At 59.0% G+C, this 17,476-nt stretch overlaps 4 protein-coding genes across 4 annotated transcripts; 1 reads left to right on the top strand and 3 right to left on the bottom strand.

The window, feature by feature from the left end:
• Positions 1-698: 698 nt before the first annotated feature.
• Positions 699-1,544, bottom strand: CMQ_3884 (rab GTPase vps21; the record flags this gene model as incomplete). Its single annotated transcript, XM_014319822.1, has 3 exons — positions 699-1,285; positions 1,358-1,421; positions 1,473-1,544. The coding sequence occupies 3 exons, from the start codon at positions 1,542-1,544 to the stop codon at positions 699-701; spliced, it is 723 nt and encodes a 240-aa protein (XP_014175297.1).
• A 487-nt stretch (positions 1,545-2,031) lies between these two features.
• On the top strand, positions 2,032-4,408 carry CMQ_3494 (ribosome biogenesis protein kri1; the record flags this gene model as incomplete). Its single annotated transcript, XM_014319432.1, has 2 exons — positions 2,032-2,338; positions 2,412-4,408. 2 exons carry the CDS (start codon positions 2,032-2,034, stop codon positions 4,406-4,408), a joined length of 2,304 nt encoding a protein of 767 aa, XP_014174907.1.
• Positions 4,409-4,821: 413 nt separating this feature from the next.
• CMQ_3757 (c6 zinc finger domain containing protein) lies at positions 4,822-8,545 on the bottom strand (the record flags this gene model as incomplete). The annotated part of the gene is made up of 2 exons (XM_014319695.1): positions 4,822-7,045; positions 7,101-8,545. 2 exons carry the CDS (start codon positions 8,543-8,545, stop codon positions 4,822-4,824), a joined length of 3,669 nt encoding a protein of 1,222 aa, XP_014175170.1.
• Positions 8,546-10,673: 2,128 nt separating this feature from the next.
• On the bottom strand, positions 10,674-17,114 carry CMQ_3410 (separin; the record flags this gene model as incomplete). Its single annotated transcript, XM_014319348.1, has 2 exons — positions 10,674-13,749; positions 13,816-17,114. The coding sequence occupies 2 exons, from the start codon at positions 17,112-17,114 to the stop codon at positions 10,674-10,676; spliced, it is 6,375 nt and encodes a 2,124-aa protein (XP_014174823.1).
• Positions 17,115-17,476: the final 362 nt, after the last annotated feature.

Here is a 17,476-nt window from a genome sequence, read left to right as displayed (position 1 = left end):
TGCGCGCGCAGAAACAAATAAATACGGCCGTCGCCCGGCAGTGGCCTCGGGATGCGACGGGTGCGTCAGTTTCGGTGGGAATGGCGATGCACGCGCAGCAGCGTTCGATTGGCGATGGCTGTCATGAATGGCGCGGTCTTTTTTTCGTGCTTGGGTTGGAAACAAAATGCGCGAACCTCAACACGAGAGAGGAAGAATGTCATGAGGTAGGTGAGACCCAGTGCGACTGGCCAGAATACGTTTGGAACGACACGGTATCGGTACTTCGTATTACACGCTATCTATCGCTATTGAGTATGTACCTCGTACGAGACGGCCTTGCCGCTTCTTCCGTGCATCACCTTTTAGTCCCAAAATGAGGCACAAGGCAGGCACAAAGCAGGCACAACTTGAAACTCCAGGGCCTCGTCAAACTACTCGTACTCGTACTTTATCGACCTCCTTATGGTGCGCACAGGGGCAAGGCGCCATGGGTTAGGCGCGAGCTCGAAAAATAGCAATGTTGTGAAATAGCTGCTGAGAAGCATGAACATATGATAACGACAAAAAAAGACAGCCTTATAGACGAGGAAAAAGACGCATAGCACCGTCTCCAACCACTCGACCAATACAGCCGCCGTGCAGCTGGAGAAGAGACCGACCGGTAAGCCAGCTCCTCGCTTGCCTGCACGCGCACTCCATCTCGGCCAGCCTCAGCCTCAGCAGGCACAACCCTCCTTCGCGCCCTGATCCCGCGCGCCGTGCAGATTCACGCGGTTGCCGTCGGTACCGCCACCAGCTCGAGCACCGGCTCCGGCAGCGCCGCCGACGCCTCCCCGGGCGCTCTTGAGCGACGTCTCCGGAATGGCGTTTGCGATTGCCGTAAAGACCTCGGCCACGTTGGTGCCGGTCTTGGCGCTGGTCTCGAAGAACAGCAGGCTCTCCTCGTCCGCATATGTCCGGGCCTCTTCCGTGCTGACCTTGCGCGCGTCCGTGCTCTCGGCTTCGTCGCCGGCCTCGGCATCTGGGTTTGGCGTCGCCGCGCCGCCGCTGTCCGTCAGATCCAGCTTGTTGCCGACCAGTGCGATGACGATTCCCGGTGATGCCTGGCGCTGCAGCTCGGCCACCCAGTGCTTCGCCTTGATCAGGGACGTCGGCTTAGTCAGGTCGTACACCACCAGCGCGGCCTGGGCATTGCGGTAGTACATCGGGGCGAGCGAGGCGAACCGTTCCTGGCCGGCCGTGTCCCATATCTCAAATTTGATCGTTCGCGTTGGCAGATTGCATTTTTGCGTCAGAAAGGCGGCTGTAGCTGTCAGCAAGACCGAGGCGCCCCCACGCGGCAAAGCAAGGCACCGGAAGCATCAGCGAGACCCACCTCCAATCGTTGGCTCCTTGTTCTCCTGGAAGTCATTGTTCACAAATCGCAGGACCAGCGAAGACTGCACCAGAGTTAGCCACAGTCGCACCGTGCGATATCACCCTAGGCTGACCTTTCCAACAGCGGCTTCGCCCAGCAGAACAAGCTTCACGCTGCTGCTCGGCTTCGGTGCTCCATCGGCCATCTTGCCAAATTACTCTCCGCTCGGTTCAGTCGGAGGGAGGGGGAAGGCGACAGTGGACGGTCGCTGAGAAAAGAAAAGTGTCTAGGAAATGGCAGGGAATCTCCGAAGGACTACACCGTCGGAGAAAAGCTTCAACTCGTGCAGGCTTCGTCTCGGACAGGTTTGGTTCGGTGGTGGAGACCGGCGAGAAGCGGACGTTTGGGAGGGAATACCAAATGTCAGGCAGGCGGATTAGAGCTCACAAGATGTTCTTTGCCCACTCAGTGTGGCGGCGAAGCAAGCAACGTAATCGGCACGGATGGAAGCCAGCCCGGTTCTGGTCTAGCGTACAACGACACCGGGCTGCCTCGGAATTACAGTAGCACCGGATCCGATATCAGACCTGCGTCGACCCACCGATAGCCACGCTGCTCCACTAAAAAAAAAGTTGCTTCGAGCTCTGCAAAGTTTCCAACCATTTGGCTTGCGGAAACTGCCACGTCTATTCATGTCTTCCATTCTCAGCCGCGTGTTCGGTGCTGTCAGTACCTTTACGGGTAAAAACAAGGCGTCTGACTCGGAGTCACAGGAGAAAGCGGGCCAACCAGAAGCCATGGCAGGTGCCAAAGACAGCGGTCTTGCGACGACCCCCGGCAAGAATCCTAGGAAGAGACTTTTTGACGATGAGGGCGATGAAGAAGAGGCAGAAGACGTCGGCACTTCCAAGTCGCTCGGAAAGACGTCGTCCTTCACAATAAACGAGGAGTACGCCCGGCGATTCGAGCACAACAAGAAGCGTGAAGAAATGCACAAGTGTAGGTGCAGTCTGGGGTGACCTTCCGTGCCCGACTGCAGAGTCCTTGGCTAACAGCTGTCTTCATAATGCAGTGGAAGAAAAGTACGGAAAGGGAGCTGCGAAATTCGGGGCTGATGACGAGGAGGATGACTCGTCCACGGATGAGTCTGAGGACGAGGACGGCTACCTCCTGACGGAAGATCTCGACGCACGCATGACGGAGGCGCTCCAGGCGATCAAAAACAAAGACCCCCGTATCTACAACGCCGAGACCAAGTTCTTCGACCCGTCCGAGATCGACCAGATGGCGGCAGATGCAGCCAAGGCGGGGCCCTCGGAGTCCAAGCAGAAGCCCATGTTCCTGCGCGACTACCATCGGGAGCGGTACCTACGCGGCGACATCGGAGCCGAGGACAGGGACGAGGACGAGGACGTGGCAGTGGTCAAGGCGGTGCCGAAGACATACCAGCAGGAGCAGGACGAGGTCAAGCAGGCGCTGATCCACGAGATGAACGCTGCGGGCGAGGACAGCGACAGCAACGGCGACAAGGCGGCCGGTGCAGGCTCGGATGACGATGTCGACACGTTCATCAAGCCAAAGGCGTCGTCCAAGGCGGCCAAAGCGGCGTCCCAGGCCAGCGAGAAGATACATCCGTCGCGTGCGGGTCGGGTGGCCAAGATCAGCGGCGAAGAGATTGCGAACGCGAGCAAGAACCCAGAGCTCTTTCTATCCAACTTTATGGCATCGCGTGCGTGGGTGCCTGAGGACAAGAGCGAGGGTCCAGGTTGGCGGGCGTTTGAGTCGGACGATGACGAGTCCGAGAATGACCGGGCCGAGGAGTTTGAGGCGGCCTACAACATGCGGTTCGAGGATCCGGCCAAGAGCAACGAGGTGCTCAAGTCGTATTCGCGCTCGGTCGTGGCACAGCGATCGGTGCGCCGTGACGAGAAGACAAGCCGCCAGCGACAGCGCGAGCAGGAGAAGGAGCAGGAGGCGGCCGAGAAGCGGGAGCGCAAGGAAGAGCGGACGCGGCTGCGCAAGCTGCGGCTCGAGGAGGCGCAGGAGAAGCTGGCCAAGATCAAGCAGGCCGCCGGACTGCGGGGCAAAGAGATGAACGACGACGAGTGGGCCGAGCTGCTGGACGACGCCTGGGACACGGACCGGTGGGAGGCCAAGATGCGAAGTTACTTTGGCGACACGTACTACTCTCAGCCAGATGCGGGTCTGGAGAGTGACGATGACGACGATGACCAGGGCAGCGACAGCGAAAAGAAGGCCAAGAAGGCCAAGAAGTCCAAGAGCAAGGTCAAGAAGCCCCAATGGGACGACGACATTGACATCAACGACATCATTCCCGACTTTGAAGCCACCGAGCCGCAGATCACCCTTTCGGACGAAGAGGGTGAGGGTCCGGATGAGGCGGCAGACAACGACGACGACAACGACGATGACGACGATGACGACGGCGAACAGCCATCGAAGCGCCGCAAGACGACCAAGGATCGCAAGCAGGAGCGTGTCGAGGCGAAGCGCCAGGCACGGCGAGAGCGGGCGCGTCTCGAGGCGATTGTGGACCGGCAGATGGAGCTGGACGCGCCCACGGCACTGGCCGGCTCTCGCGGTCGTAGCGGCTTCCGCTACCGCGAGACGAGCCCGCAGTCGTTTGGGCTGACGCCGCGGGACATTCTGTTGGCGCCGTCCGATGCCGCGCTCAACGATTTTGCCGGCCTCAAGAAGCTAGCGACGTTTCGCGACGAGGAGCGCAAGCGCAAGGACCGCAAGACGCTGGGCAAGAAGGCCCGTCTTCGCCAGTGGCGGCGCGAGACCTTTGGCCACGACTTTGAGCTGACCGGGCCGACGTATGGCTTTGAGCGGCTGCTTGGCGACAAGGACGCTTCGGCGTCGGATCACCACCGGCGCAAGAGCAAGTCTGAAAAGACCGAAAAGACCGAAAAGACCGGAAAGACCGGAAAGACCGGAAACCCCGAGAGCGACAAGCCGGCCAAGAAGCGCAAACGGTCTGGCCGCAAGGGCAAGGGCACGGAGGCCGAGTCAGAATCGGCCAAGACGGCCGGACAGGAGGCGTAGAGGACCAGCGGAACTTGCCACTCCCAATGCATTTCCACCGAGGGTTATATCCAAAGAGAATAGGCGTTTAGAGGGGCGTGGCTCACAACCGACATCTCTCACTTTGCACATGTTGGTCGTATCAAGACAATAACCAAGAAGACGAAAAAAAGAATCAATGGTAACAAAGTACTTATATCCAGTCCGTCTCCTATCCCCGTGAAACACCGGTCATGTATATGCAATGAAAGAAGTGGTTGAAATACCTCATACTCCCCAGAAGACGTAGCCTCGCCCACTCCCAGCCGGTACACGAACACCTTGGACGTAAGTCATGCAAATGTACACCCTCCCATGTCTGTTGGCCTCCGGCGCCATATAAAAAAAACGAAAGTGCTGTTGTGCGCCATGCCGTAGTCTGGTCTCTGTGCTGACTAATCATGGTGGAGCCCACCGCCACCACTCTGAGAGGCCATCACACTGCTCCCAAAAATACTGGCAAGATGGTCAAGACTGCCGGCCATGCCGCCAAACTCCTGGCCGAGCTCGGGTGGGTCCATGTTGAAGGGCATGAACCAGGCTGATGAAACGTCATGACTATGCCCCAAAGCGTCTAGGCCATCTGTCGGCCCGTTGCCAGATTCGCCGTTCGCTGCTGCTTGTGCGGTGCTCTGGTCCGCACTCCCAGATCCATTCCAGTCTAAGCCGTCTATTGAGGCCTGATCCCCGATCCCCCCGCCAGCCTGGTCGAGATTCCCATAAGCACCAAAGACAAGCTGCCGATCCAGTTCCGGCATCATGCTGTTGGTCTGCTGCACCAGAGAGAGTGGCAGCAGATCGGATGGGTAGAGCTGCGCCAGCTGCTGCTGTTGGTGCGAGAATGAGCTCATCGTGATCGGGCTAAGCGGCGGCATAAACGATGAGCCGACACCGGCCTGTGGCATGGTCATGGGAATGAAGCCAGCTGCTGCGCCACTTGTCTGGCCAGTCATCGATGTGTGGCTGGCCTGCCGGTTGATGTTATGCACCTGCGCATTTTGCTGCTGCCGCTGTCGGTGAAGCACATCTGTGCCTGACGAATGCATGTCCGCCATCAAAGTTTGATGGTCCGTACTCCTGGACGAAATCGAGCCGCCCCCCTTCCGCGAACACGACTTTCGCTTGTTGTGTCCGCCACTTCTGCCAGTCGTCGTCGTTTGATTTGCAGTAGTGCTGCCGGAAACAGATCCATCTGTGTTGGGGGCCCCAACGTTTGTGAAAAACTGCTCGACCGTGTGCAGCTCTGGTTTCTGCTCCAGCACCGCATCGTCTCCCTTCTCCTTCTTCAGATACGCCGCCGGGTCGACAAAGTCGGAGTTCGACACACCATACGGATAGCGGTCAAACCAGTCGCCGTACTGGAAAATCGGCGACGCCACCGCCGCGTTCTCGTGGGCCGGAGTACCCTGGCGCGCGGCATCGGCACACGTGCGGTACTGCTCACGCAAGTTCTCTGCCATGAAATGAAACATGCCCCAATACCGCTTCATCTTGGACAGAAACTTGACATTCGTTGCAAGGTTACGTTTCGACGTCGCTTCCATCGTCGAATTGCCCGAGAAAATGCCAAAGATATGTACCGTGCTGGACAGAAAGGCACAGTAGCCGACAAAGGGCGCCGAAACCATGTAGGACTCGGCCTCCTTCAGGAGCTCGGATATGCGGTTCGCCGCCGCAAACGCCTTGGCGCCTGCCTTGGTAACAAACGTCTTGGGTATGTCCTGCTGTGAAATGCTGTTGGGTGACGACACGGCAAAGCGGTTTAGGAACAGAATGTTTTGCTGAATCGCAATATGCAAGAACAAGAACTGGTTGGCCATCTTGTCTGTGTCGTGCACGTGGAGGTTCTCGCTGGAAAAGGCGAGCGCCGGTGGCAACGTCGAAAGCATTTCGTCGGCTTGAATAGCCAGCTTGTGGTATTCCGAATCGACGCTCCACATAGGCTGAGGATCGAGCTCCTTGCCTCCCTGGTTGAGGTAGTTGATGACCCGCCCCCAAACAGCGATGGACCGAATCATGTAGGCCGCAACTCCCATGTTTTCCTTTGCGTTGGGGGCCAGGTCGTCGTCGTCCCTGGCAGCCGCAGCTAACGGTGGAGTTACCGGATGACCAGCTAGGCTCTCCGTCACTCCCGGCATGTCGAGATGAAAGTGCTTCTCCGACACCGGCAACTGGATCTTGATCGTTTCCTCTCGGACAAACGTCGGCCGTTCCGTGCCAGACGAGTTGAAACGGTCCATCAGGAAACAGGCCCACATCGTGCGGCATCGGATCTCACGGTCGGTGAAGCTGAGGGGAGCAGCCCCGGTGATGAGCTGCGGATCCTGCTCGACGTCCTTGTGCAGCTGCAGTGCAAAGGCCATGCGGATGGCCTGACCGCCGAGCGCCCAGCTGCGGCCACCATGGCAGGTGCCAAACTCGTGGAGTCCGAGGAGGAGGAGGCAGGTCAGAATCGTTATGTTTGGCCACTCGTACCGCCGCATGACAATATCACGGGCGTGCGATGCCCATTCTTCGCCACGCAGGAAGTTGGGACCGCTTTCAAGCTTCGGGTGCGAGGAAAATCGAGCAGATACGGCGCAAACGGAAAGTATCAGGACAGGCGGCAGTGTTCCGGCCCTGTTTGGTCAGTTCGGGTCTGAAATGGTAGACGTACTGACGGGATGCAACCTACTTCAGCTTCCTCATATAGCTTGGCTTGTGCAGGAGATGATAAGCCTGGCCGTAGATGTTCTCAAAGTACACCTCGGCCAGGTGGTCCTGAAGCTCATGGGACGGCAGCGCATCAGCGCCTTCTCGCAGCAGCTTGTTTTCTTCAGACTCTTGCTGCAGGAGAAGGTTGTGTGGCCGCAAAGCATCGGCCGGACGGCCCTTGGAACTGGCGCGCGCCCAATGGTCGAGTTCAGTGCCAAAAGCCTCATCAGCCAGCCGCTTCTTTGTAGCTGACTTGACTCCTGCAGCGGCACTGCCAGAACCATTTCCATTTCCATTTCTGCTGGCAGTGGCAGATGCCGAGACCCCGGGAATGGCCGGCTTGACAATGGCCCGAACGACGGAAGAAGACATGGCGACAGCATCCTGCTCTGTCTTGGGGACAATCTTGATGATACGGTCCTCCATGCGCTTGAGCCGCTTATCGAGCATGGCCATGTAGTCGGTACGCGGCGTTGCCTTGCGGGTGGTGACCTTGTACACGCAGGGGGTGCGCGATCGCAGGCAGTGCTTGCATGCCGGCTTCTCGCCCGAGCATCGGATCTTCTTCCGGCGACAGGCAATGCAAGCCAGCGGCAGGCGTTTGCGCTCTTTTCCCGCCTTGGTCTTCAGCTCGCTCCATGCTGGCGTAATGTCGCTCAGCTTGTCGTCTTTGGCGAACAGAGGCTGTCGGGAGGCGGTAGAGCTGCCGCCCAGGTCAATGCTGTCTATGGGCCCATTCACAACCAGCCCGAACTCGTCGGACATGGGCTCGTCGAAGAGCGAATTGGGTCCGTCCTGACCGTTGCTGTCCTGGCTACCGACCTCAGAAGCGGCTGCCCCGATGCTCGCTCGTCTTAGGCGGTCAGCCTCCCCTAGGAGCGGTAGAGAACCTGTTGCTGAAAGTTTCGATGAGTTGAGCGTAGAGGCAATCATCCCATCCGATTTAGCTTCATTCTTGACTGTCTTTGCATCGGGCAAGACAGTTGGCACTCCTTTGGAATCAATGCCGGCACCACTGCAATCGCAATCGGCGTCGGTTTGGGAAGGAGAAGGTAGAGAAGAGCGTGTCCCAAACAGATCTAGGCTGTTGTCATCCTCTCGTAAAACTTTATAGCCGCTAAATGATAGGTCAGGGATGTTTGTTGTGGCAGCTGGCCTTATGTCAGAGCCAACACGACTCTTTTGGACCGGGCCAAGACCAACAGCAGCACTGGTGCTAGCAGCTACAGAAGCATGTTTGGCATGGACGGCGGTGGTGTCAAGGTCCACATCCAGGATCATCCCGTCCAGGTCGGTCACACCGGGAGCAGCTGACAGCGGCACAGTACCGGCACCCGGTCCAACGGTCAACGGAGAGTTTTTGCTCTCCGGGCCCGTTACCGGTCGTCTGTCAACGGCATCCACCGGGTGCTGCAGCGCGGACATGGCTGAGCAAATTGGCGGTAAACAGCACAGCGTTCAAGTTCAACGTCCGGTTGCAAAAGCTGGCCTCGAAAACCAGCCACGGTGTTTGTTCCTCTTGTTCTTGGGCCCGTTTGTATAGCAGGATCTACTGGTCGCGGCCAGTCACGGCAAGGGTAACCGTGATCTTGTTTCGACTCAGCGATGGGGTTTCGGTTGGTATTTCAGTAGTGAGATTGTAGACGCACAATGGCGAAAGTAATCATGGCGCCGGTCAGGCTTCGGACAAGGACGGTTGGGCCTCCAACGAGAGGCAGGCGAGACAATCGAATACGGGGTTGGGCGCGGAGCGGTCCGGAAAAGCGTAAAGGGAAAAGGGGAGCAGGAGGGATGTGGCGCGTCTGAATTCGTAGCTCCTTTCGTCGATTGGGTTTGCGTGGTTCTTTTTATTGGTTGTCGTCTCTGGATCGCGATTGACGTGAGATTAGCCCACAGCCTTCTCGGAGGCAGCCGGACGACTTACGAGAAAACAGGAGCGAGATGCATCGCTGTGGGGGGCGAAAGGCGTCGTTTGGGCGAGCAGCCTGGGTCTGGACTAGAGCTACTGCTGTTTTTTTTTCAGAGCGGTATAGCTGGAAGTAGCGGGTATTCAGAGCAGCAGCGTCGTCTGGTGGAGCAGTGGATCAACGCCAGCAAAGCGAAAATGGAGATGGGACAGCAGGCGGGTAAACAGCGGTCGAAGAGGCCGGCCGAGATTGCGGTGTCGAGGCTGCAGGAAGTCTGCGTGTCTGGTTCGAGAGAGAGAGCGAGAGAGAGAGGGAGAGGCAGACGTGGAGGCAAGGCAGCGGAGACGTGTCGAAGTGCAGAAGCAGAGAAAGGGAGAATGGAGCGAAAAGGCAGAGGAGAACAAGAGGAGTGGGCCGGCAAGGATACACAGGAGGCAGACGTTGCAGCAGAGCACCCGGGTGATGCCAATGATACGCTCAGCATAGGCAGAATGGTGTTGGATCGAGAAGAATTGACCGTCGAAATCGGCTGAACGACTCTGGACGGAGTACGCTACCAGAAAAAAGACTACTGAGTATGGGGGAGGAAGGAAGTGGATCCGCGCGGAAGGAAGGCAGGGTTGGGGAATAGGTTTGGGGAAACTGCAAGCAGGCATTCCGTTCCGTCCCCAACGGCTATCTCTTCCGCTACCCCAGGAAAAGGACAAGTAAGATTGTGCGTGAGATACGGAGTACAGGGAACAGGCGAGGGGCCAGAGACCGAGCTAGGCCCAGGCGAGAGCGATCCAAGGGCGAGCAGCAGCGAGCCGTGTTGCGAGACAGAGGGTACATGCTATGTAGTAATAGTAATAGCGGCCAGCAGCAGGCAGAGCTGGCGAGGAGAGATGGAATAAGATACTCCGTATGTGAGCGGGCGGGGTTCCCCTCACTAGCGAGGCTACTCCGTTTTCGTGTTGGGGCTCACAGGCCATTGGCGAGTAGGCTATTACTACTCCGTACGGAGTATGTACGGCGAACATGTTCGGTTCAGCGATTAGTCAGCGCTCGACGATCCAATCCGTGCCAAGACTGGCAACCAGGTTCGAGCTGAAGCACGGGCACCGAGAGGGCTGTGTTTTTCCATTTCGCGTGCGTCTGCGGTGACAGCAACGAAGAGGACGCGCTCAGCTCAGCGATCTGCTTGCTGTGGGCCCTCGAGAAAAACCGGAGGTGACCGCTCCGGGCGGAATGGCCGGCTGCCCCTTTCTGCGGCCAATGAGTAGGGCAAAGGCAGGACCGGTTGACGTTTCATTGCATCGCATCGGAGACCAGCGTACGACGACGTACTCCGTACGGATACCATGTACAGAGTAGTATCGTACTCCCTACGGAGTACGGAGTACAGACTACATTTACTATATACTATGTAAGATGCCCAAGACATCTACATAGACGCACGTGACCTTGATCGGAAGGCTGGTGTGGGTCAAGTGCGTTTGCAACTTGCGCAATACGAGAGGCATACGGAGTACGCATAAGGATCACCGGCTGAAAGGAGGCCGTCGACTGCGAGTCAGTCTTCCATCAGCCAATCTGCTCCAATATATACGGCAATGGGTATTTAGCCAGAAACTACCATGCAACTCTCCAAACGCCTGTCCTCATCCTCATTCCCTCAGGTATACCGGAATCCCGTACACACAGACTGCTGCAGCCGTCAGATAGCGGAACCGGGGAGCCTCACGGGCCCGCACGATGGCCTCGACCAGAGACACGGCCTCTGGTGACCTGGATGCGGCTGCTGGCTTCGTCGCAGCCTTGTCAAACGAGCCGGGTGGCAGCAGCCCCCATTCCTCAAACACACGACCGGCAAAGCGGTCAATGTCCCGGTCGGTCACGTCCCACAGCGTGCCCACAACGGCCGGACAGCCGGCCAGCATGTAATTCCACACGGGGCCGTGCAGCTCAAAGTCGCCGTTGTAGTCCAGACCGGCCGAGCTGCAGCCCATCAGCAGCGCTGTCGCGCGACATCGGTCCAGCTTGCGCACTGTCCGGCCGCGAATGTACTGCGCGCCGCTGCCGTGTCCAAAGTACAGCAGCACGTCCTTGTCGCGCAGCACCGCCTCGAACTCGTCCTCCGTCGGTGCTCGGCCCACGATCCGCGTCCACGATCCACGCACGCTCGCCGACAGCGGCTCGTCAAACGTTCCCTGTGTCGATGCCAGATCGCCCGACGGGTTCAGCATGTACGCCCCGGCAGAAGCTGACGCATAGTGTCCGCTGGCAGCTGACTTCTCCGTCCGTCCGTCCAGCAGCTGTCGCAGACAGGCTAGCGACGGAATCCGCGACACGGCTGAGCCTTGCAGACACGGTAGTGCCTCCCAAGGAAACACGTGTAGCGCCTTATCCAGCACCAGGATCGTGTGTGCATGTGCCTCGGTGGCCGTGCGGCCGTCGTCGCGGCCGTCCAGCTCACGCACCGCCGAATGGTACGCGCAGAGTCCGTCCAACGTCTCGATCACCATCGAGTCAAAGTCAATCTCGTCGTAGGCGTTGCGCTCGCCGTGGAACTGCAAAATGTCCACCACAAAGTACAGCAGGTCGTTCAGCGCGTCGTCAAAGTCGCAGCCCTCGGCCGTGGCATCGCCCAGTCCGATAAACAGGTCCAGCGTCCGTCCGTCCAGCGAGACCCGATGACTCGACCGGCTCGCCGCTGCCTTGCCGCCTCGTTTTCCGCGGACAGTTCGCCGCGACGGCAGATGCTTGTCGAGAATGCCCTCAAACGTCTGCTGGAACCGGCCGAACGGCTCTGCCCGTCGCGTGTGCTGCGAGAAGATGCCGCGAAAGCCTCCCAGCCAGACCTGCTCCACGTTGTCCAGCAGCTCCCGGAGCTGCTCGTCTAGGGCTGTCCGTTCCGTCCACCACGCCGACTTGGCCCCCTTCACCGTCATATCTCGTGCGTCGTGGCAGCTGGCATTGGTCGCCGCGATGATCTCCAGCAGCTCCGATCGGCCCTGCTGGAAGCTGAACACCTCCGTGTCGGCATCGCGCGAAACCGCCCTCTCTAGCGGCAGCCGGAGCACAAACGGACTCGAGCCCGCCTGCAGCTTCGTGATGCAGAGATCTTGGTTGTTTTCTGCCAGCGCCAGCGACACCACGCTCCACTCCTTCGGGATGATGTCGATGTAGTCGCGCTGGAACCGCCCGATATCTGCCGTCGACAGGCCCAGGCTGCACCGTCGGCTGTCTGCCGTGCTCTCTTCGATCGCGTCGGGGCGCCATGTCGACGCCTTCTCCACCAGGAGAGCCTTGCGTTCTCGCCGCCACGTCATGTTCCTGGCCAGCTCCACCGAGCAGGTCGCATAGGCCGGCTCGCTCACCGCTCGTGGTGTGCTCCAGGACATGGCCGAGAGCGTGATCACCGCGCTCTGCAGCATGCTCGAGATCCGGTGAAGCGTGCTGGCATCGCCCGACATAGCGGCCATGGCCTGTGCCTCGATCAGCCGGCTCTGCGCCTCCAGCAGGCTGTCCACGAACCCCTGCGCACCACTCGGCATCTTCGAGGCTGTCGTCGTGCTGCTGCTGCCGCTGCTGACGGCCGGAAACGAGAGAGTCGAGTCCGGAATGACCGAAAAGACGGCATCGCGTGCCATCTGCTCCGTGCTGTAGCCCAGCAGACAAGCCGCAAGCGTCACCTGTTCCACGAGTGTCTCTGCCCGCGTCTTGGGCAGAGTGCAGACATCCGATCCTGCTGATGATGCCTGCAGAATCGCCAATGCCGCTGACCAGTCCTTGTTGTTCAAGAGCGACATGGCCTGGTTCAGCAGCACTGCATCTCGGAGTCCCACCACTGCTGCATTTTCGGCCACGGCCCCGACGGCAGGAACAGGCGCTGGCGCGTCGACTGCCTTCTTCGTTGACTTCGCTGCCGCCTTGCGGCGGCTGGTGGCTGTCGCCGGTTTCGTGGCCACGGCTGTCTTTGCCCTTCGTGCTGTCGTCGCCCTGGTCGTCTTCCCTACCACCACGTCTGCCTCTGGCATCGCGGCTGTGCCAGAGCCATCAGACATGTGCTCGATGATGGCCTCGGCCAGTCGGATCATCTCCGTCTCCCCTTCTTCGTCCTTGATCTCGCGGAACAAGCCGCCGAGCTCGCAGGCCAACGCTGCCTTTCGGCCAGTCTGGTCGATCTTAGCCATCCGAGAACGTGCGACGGCAGCCAGCTCCGAAGACCGGTCTGGCTTGCTGGCTCGGAGCCAGACGCTGCTCAGCCAGGCCTCAGACTGGGCCAAGCACAGAGCGCCGTTCGTTGCCGTCGCTATCTTCTGTGCTTGCTCGGCATAGTAGACCGTCTCCTGGAACATGCCGAGGTGGGCATAGATGGACGAAAGACGCATCATGCCATCGAACAGTGGGTGGAAGAGCGTCCAAAACTCGGGCGATGCAGCTGTTCGCGATCCTGTGACAGAAACGGTCGACACGTCTTCGGATGCCACCGACATGTTCACGCTTCCGTCCTCGTTCTTCAGCAGCATCGCCTTCTCTAACCGGCTCCAATCGTGAAATAGCATGCGGACGCCACTTCTTGCGCTTTGCAAAGCCAGATCCGCGTCCCCTCTCTCCAACGCAAGAATCGACTGCAACATCGAGGCACGGGCCCCGAGTATTCTTGTTCTTCTGTGTGGCCCGTCAGACTTTGTCGTTGCGTCGGCCGCAGACGGCTTAACCTCTACCAAGTGATGGTGTCTGCATGATGAAACGGCAGTTAGCTCTCGTCCGGACCTCTCCCCATCAGCCTACAGAGTAACCCACGCTTCGTCGAGACGGCCCACGGCAATCAGGTATTCGGCGAAGGACAGGTGGAAGTTTGCCACCGTTTCTACCAGTTCGGGTGCCTGGGACCCCTGTTCGATATGGCTGCTGACACTCCCTAGGATCTGCTCTGCCTTCAGGCTCTCCCCTATGCGGACGTAGTGCGATGCTAGCAAGGTGTCATTGGATATCTGGAGGCGCCGGTACCCGTCGGATGAAATGCTGCAGAGACGTGAAGACAGTTCCAGTACTTGGGTGAGAATGGCGTCCCGGCCCATCGCACGCATGAACTCAGCAACGGATTGCAGGTGCATTTGGAGGTCCGAGATGCTGTCGATCACCTGCTCTAGGTCTGCCCTTGTCGGCCTAGAAGCCAGGAGAGACCTCCACGTTGCGAGACACGACTCCAGTCCTGGAACGTCAGAGTAGCCCTCCCCAAAGCCGGACAGGGAGTTGGCTAGTGCTTGGTAATGAGGCAAGTAGCCCGCGAGTGTTTCATCGTCTCCTAGACCCTGACCGCTGACAAGGCCCAGGACGGCTGTCAGCTGGGGCTGGATGTCCGCCAGCACCTCTGGCGTGTCGATGTTGACCGAGACGAGTCGGAGGAGAGTCCGCAGCCTTCGAATTGGAAAGCGCGTGGGGTAGTAGATTCGAAGGAGGGATTCGACACAGGGCTGTGTCAGGGTGATCCGCTGCGAAGAGCTCTTGGAGCTGCTGCCGCCGAGACAGATGAAGTGCAGCTCATGCTCCAGCACGGCTGCTCGCTCTTCTTCCTCCAGGCCGCCCGTCCAGTCCATCTGCACCTGCTCCAGTCGAGAAATAGTGATGAGCGCACGCGACAGCGTCTCGACCTGACTGTTGGCCGTCCAAGCAAGGCTGGGGGGCTGGGTTTTCAGCAACGTTACCGTCTGAGCCAGGACCCCGTCGTCTACCAGAGACGATCGAATCGACTGAAAGGCGCCTAGGCCCTCACCAATTTGACCCGTGGACTTGCACATATCTCCCAGCCGCTCGAGTTTGGGAATGAGATGTGCCCTTTCCTTCTCGGCAGCAGACCGGTGCTTGACACAGTCGACCGCTCTCCGAAGCGCCTTGAGGGCATCCAGCTCCGACTCTTTTGCTTTGCGCAGGGCGTTGTAGTTGAGGTAGTAGAAATGGGAGATCTTGACGTAATAAGACGAGGCTGCGTCGGCCGTGGATTTGAGGTCGCCTAGGTACTCGAGGACGGTCAGAGAGTCGCCGAGCACGGCGTCCAATTGGTCCCAGACCATGCGGCTTTCCTCAATCATCGTCTTGGTGACGACAAAAGCCGAGTCCAGCGTCGGGCGAATCGATTGTGAAAGAAGCTGTCGGCGCTGCTCGTATCGCAGAAAGTCTTTGGTGCAGCTCTTAGCCGCCGGAGGCTTGCCGAGCCATCGGAGACAGAACCGAGGGCACTGGTGGATGAACGTCTCCATCAGCCGCTGAGTTGACTCAGGCACGATGTTAGTACTGCTGTCGCCAGTGTCCTTCTTGCCTTGGCTGATCAGCAGATTCATAGCCGCCTTCCGGACCAGACACACATTCACAAGCAGCTCCTCCAGCTCGACAGTATCGCCCTTCAGCGATCCTTTGACGGACTCGAGAACGTCGGTTAATAGTGCATGGCTGCTTTGCAGATGTGCCTCGGGCTTTTTCAGCTGCAGAGAAAGCAGCAGTGCTGCAGCCGAGCAGCGCCGAGCGGCCGAATCCTCGCTGGCAGTCAGAAGGCCACGATATTCTGAAGCCCAGTGGATGGCGTCGTCCAGATGGCCGGTCTCGCGTGCTGTCGCACTGAGGGTCTGGTAGATGCTTGCCAGCGGAGACTTGGACGTTCTCGAGATGGTGTGTTTGTCGGTGGCCAAGAGCTCTTCGGCATGGTCGAAGCACCGCCGACAGAACGAGTACGACAGCTTGCCTGCTGAGCGACATCGTCGAGCGTAGGTCGACAGGCACCGGGCGAACGGCGACACGATGTCTTTGTCTGCATCATGCTTTGCTTGCGCCGAGAGCCTCCAATGGCACAGTCTTGCCTCCAGACTGAGTACCTGGAGCTCCAATGCAGCAGATGGTGCGATGCTGAGCTTCGGTTCCAGGGCGGACGAGTCGTCTTTGCTGGCGATGCTGGGTGTCAGAGCCAAGAGCAGCTGGGAAAGCGTCTCGAGTTGTCGCAATGCCTTCTGCTGCTCGGCCGGAAGTGTTGCCTCCGCCTTGACGCAGCGCAGCACGGTGTGTAGAGCCGAGGATCTGGAGCTACGCCGTAGGAAAATGAGTGAGGCGTCCACGTGCGACGGCTTCTTCAGGGCAACGAGTATACGGAGGGCCTGCAGCTGCGAAGCCACAACCAGACGCAGAGCGGGGGTGGTGGTTCCCGCCACATCCCCATAGTCTAAAAGGTCGCTTGGCGACTCTGAAGTAGCAGCAACAGCAGACGTCTCTTTCGTTTCCCTCGGCCTGGTGGTTTTCGTCGCATTCGATGTAGTCACGGCCGATCTTGATGTAGTGCGCGAAGACCGTTCCTCCAGACGTCCGGTGAGACGGCCTTTGAGGACACGCAGCTCACGGCAGGCCTGGTCCAGCATCCCCAAGCCGATGAGCTTGGCGACAAACGAAGACATGCCAGCCTCGAGCTGGAGGTCGGGCAACGTGACCTGGCCGGCATCCTGCACCGTCCGCAGCGTCAGAAAGGCGACGCGGGCGCACTCGACCGTGGCGAGATAGGGTCCGTGGCTGTTCGCGGATGCGTTCGGCTGTGCGGCTGTGAGGGACGACTTTGTCGGCGAGGTCACGACGCGGTTGAAAGCACGCGGCTGCAGTGGTATCAAGGGTGCGGACATGGACCTTCGTAACCGTCCGGTTATGGCAGTCTTGGGCGGTGCAGCATCGTCGTCGCCGGCTGCGGCTGGCTTTGGCGCTGGCGTCGGTGGTGTTCGCGGCTTCGAGGCTTCGGTGAGGGCTTTCAGCGTGGCATTGACGACATGAGTGGCGAGCTGGGCCTTTTCCTTGGGCGCGAGCTGCTCGGCACGTGTCTCGTCGGCTGGCCGTGCAGCCGGCCGTCGTTTTGCCGCGGCAGTGCCGGGCCTGGAGGGGCCGCTGGCCGTGTTTGGTCGCGATTGTGCGGCTCGTGATGTCGTCCTTGCCGAAGATGAGATCGGTTTTAGGTCGGATTCTGTTGGTGGGAGAAGGAGGGACTTGAGGGAGACAACGGTGGCAGGTGTGCAGGTTGAGCACGAGGCGACAGCCGTACGGATCGCGTCGGCCTGCTGCTGTAAGGAAGCCATGCGGGAAAGAGGCAGCAAGAGAGCAAAGAGGGTGGCTGAAGAAAGAATACAGAGGGTCAGAGTCGAGAGGCAGGGGAGAAAGAGAGCGCTGGAAGGTCATTCATGAATGGATTCTGATCCCGATAATCATAACATTGCCGAACCGGTCTATGAACAGCTCCGCAAAACAGCCAAAATGTATGGTATAAAGGGCAAATGCATTAAGAAAAAGTTCAAGATGTGGCAGAACAAGGGCTGTGCAAAACGAGGCTGACGCTCATTAGCAAGCGGCGTATATCAGCGGAGGCACACAACTTTTGGCAGGTGTCAATTCGTTGTTTCCCTGGGCGGAAAAATACTAGCCTAGTGTTGACCCAGCAACA

Source organism: Grosmannia clavigera, assembly GCF_000143105.1.
Source record: "Grosmannia clavigera kw1407 unplaced genomic scaffold GCSC_113, whole genome shotgun sequence".
Taxonomy (NCBI): domain Eukaryota; kingdom Fungi; phylum Ascomycota; class Sordariomycetes; order Ophiostomatales; family Ophiostomataceae; genus Leptographium; species Leptographium clavigerum.
This window is presented reverse-complemented; position numbering and strand designations above follow the sequence as displayed.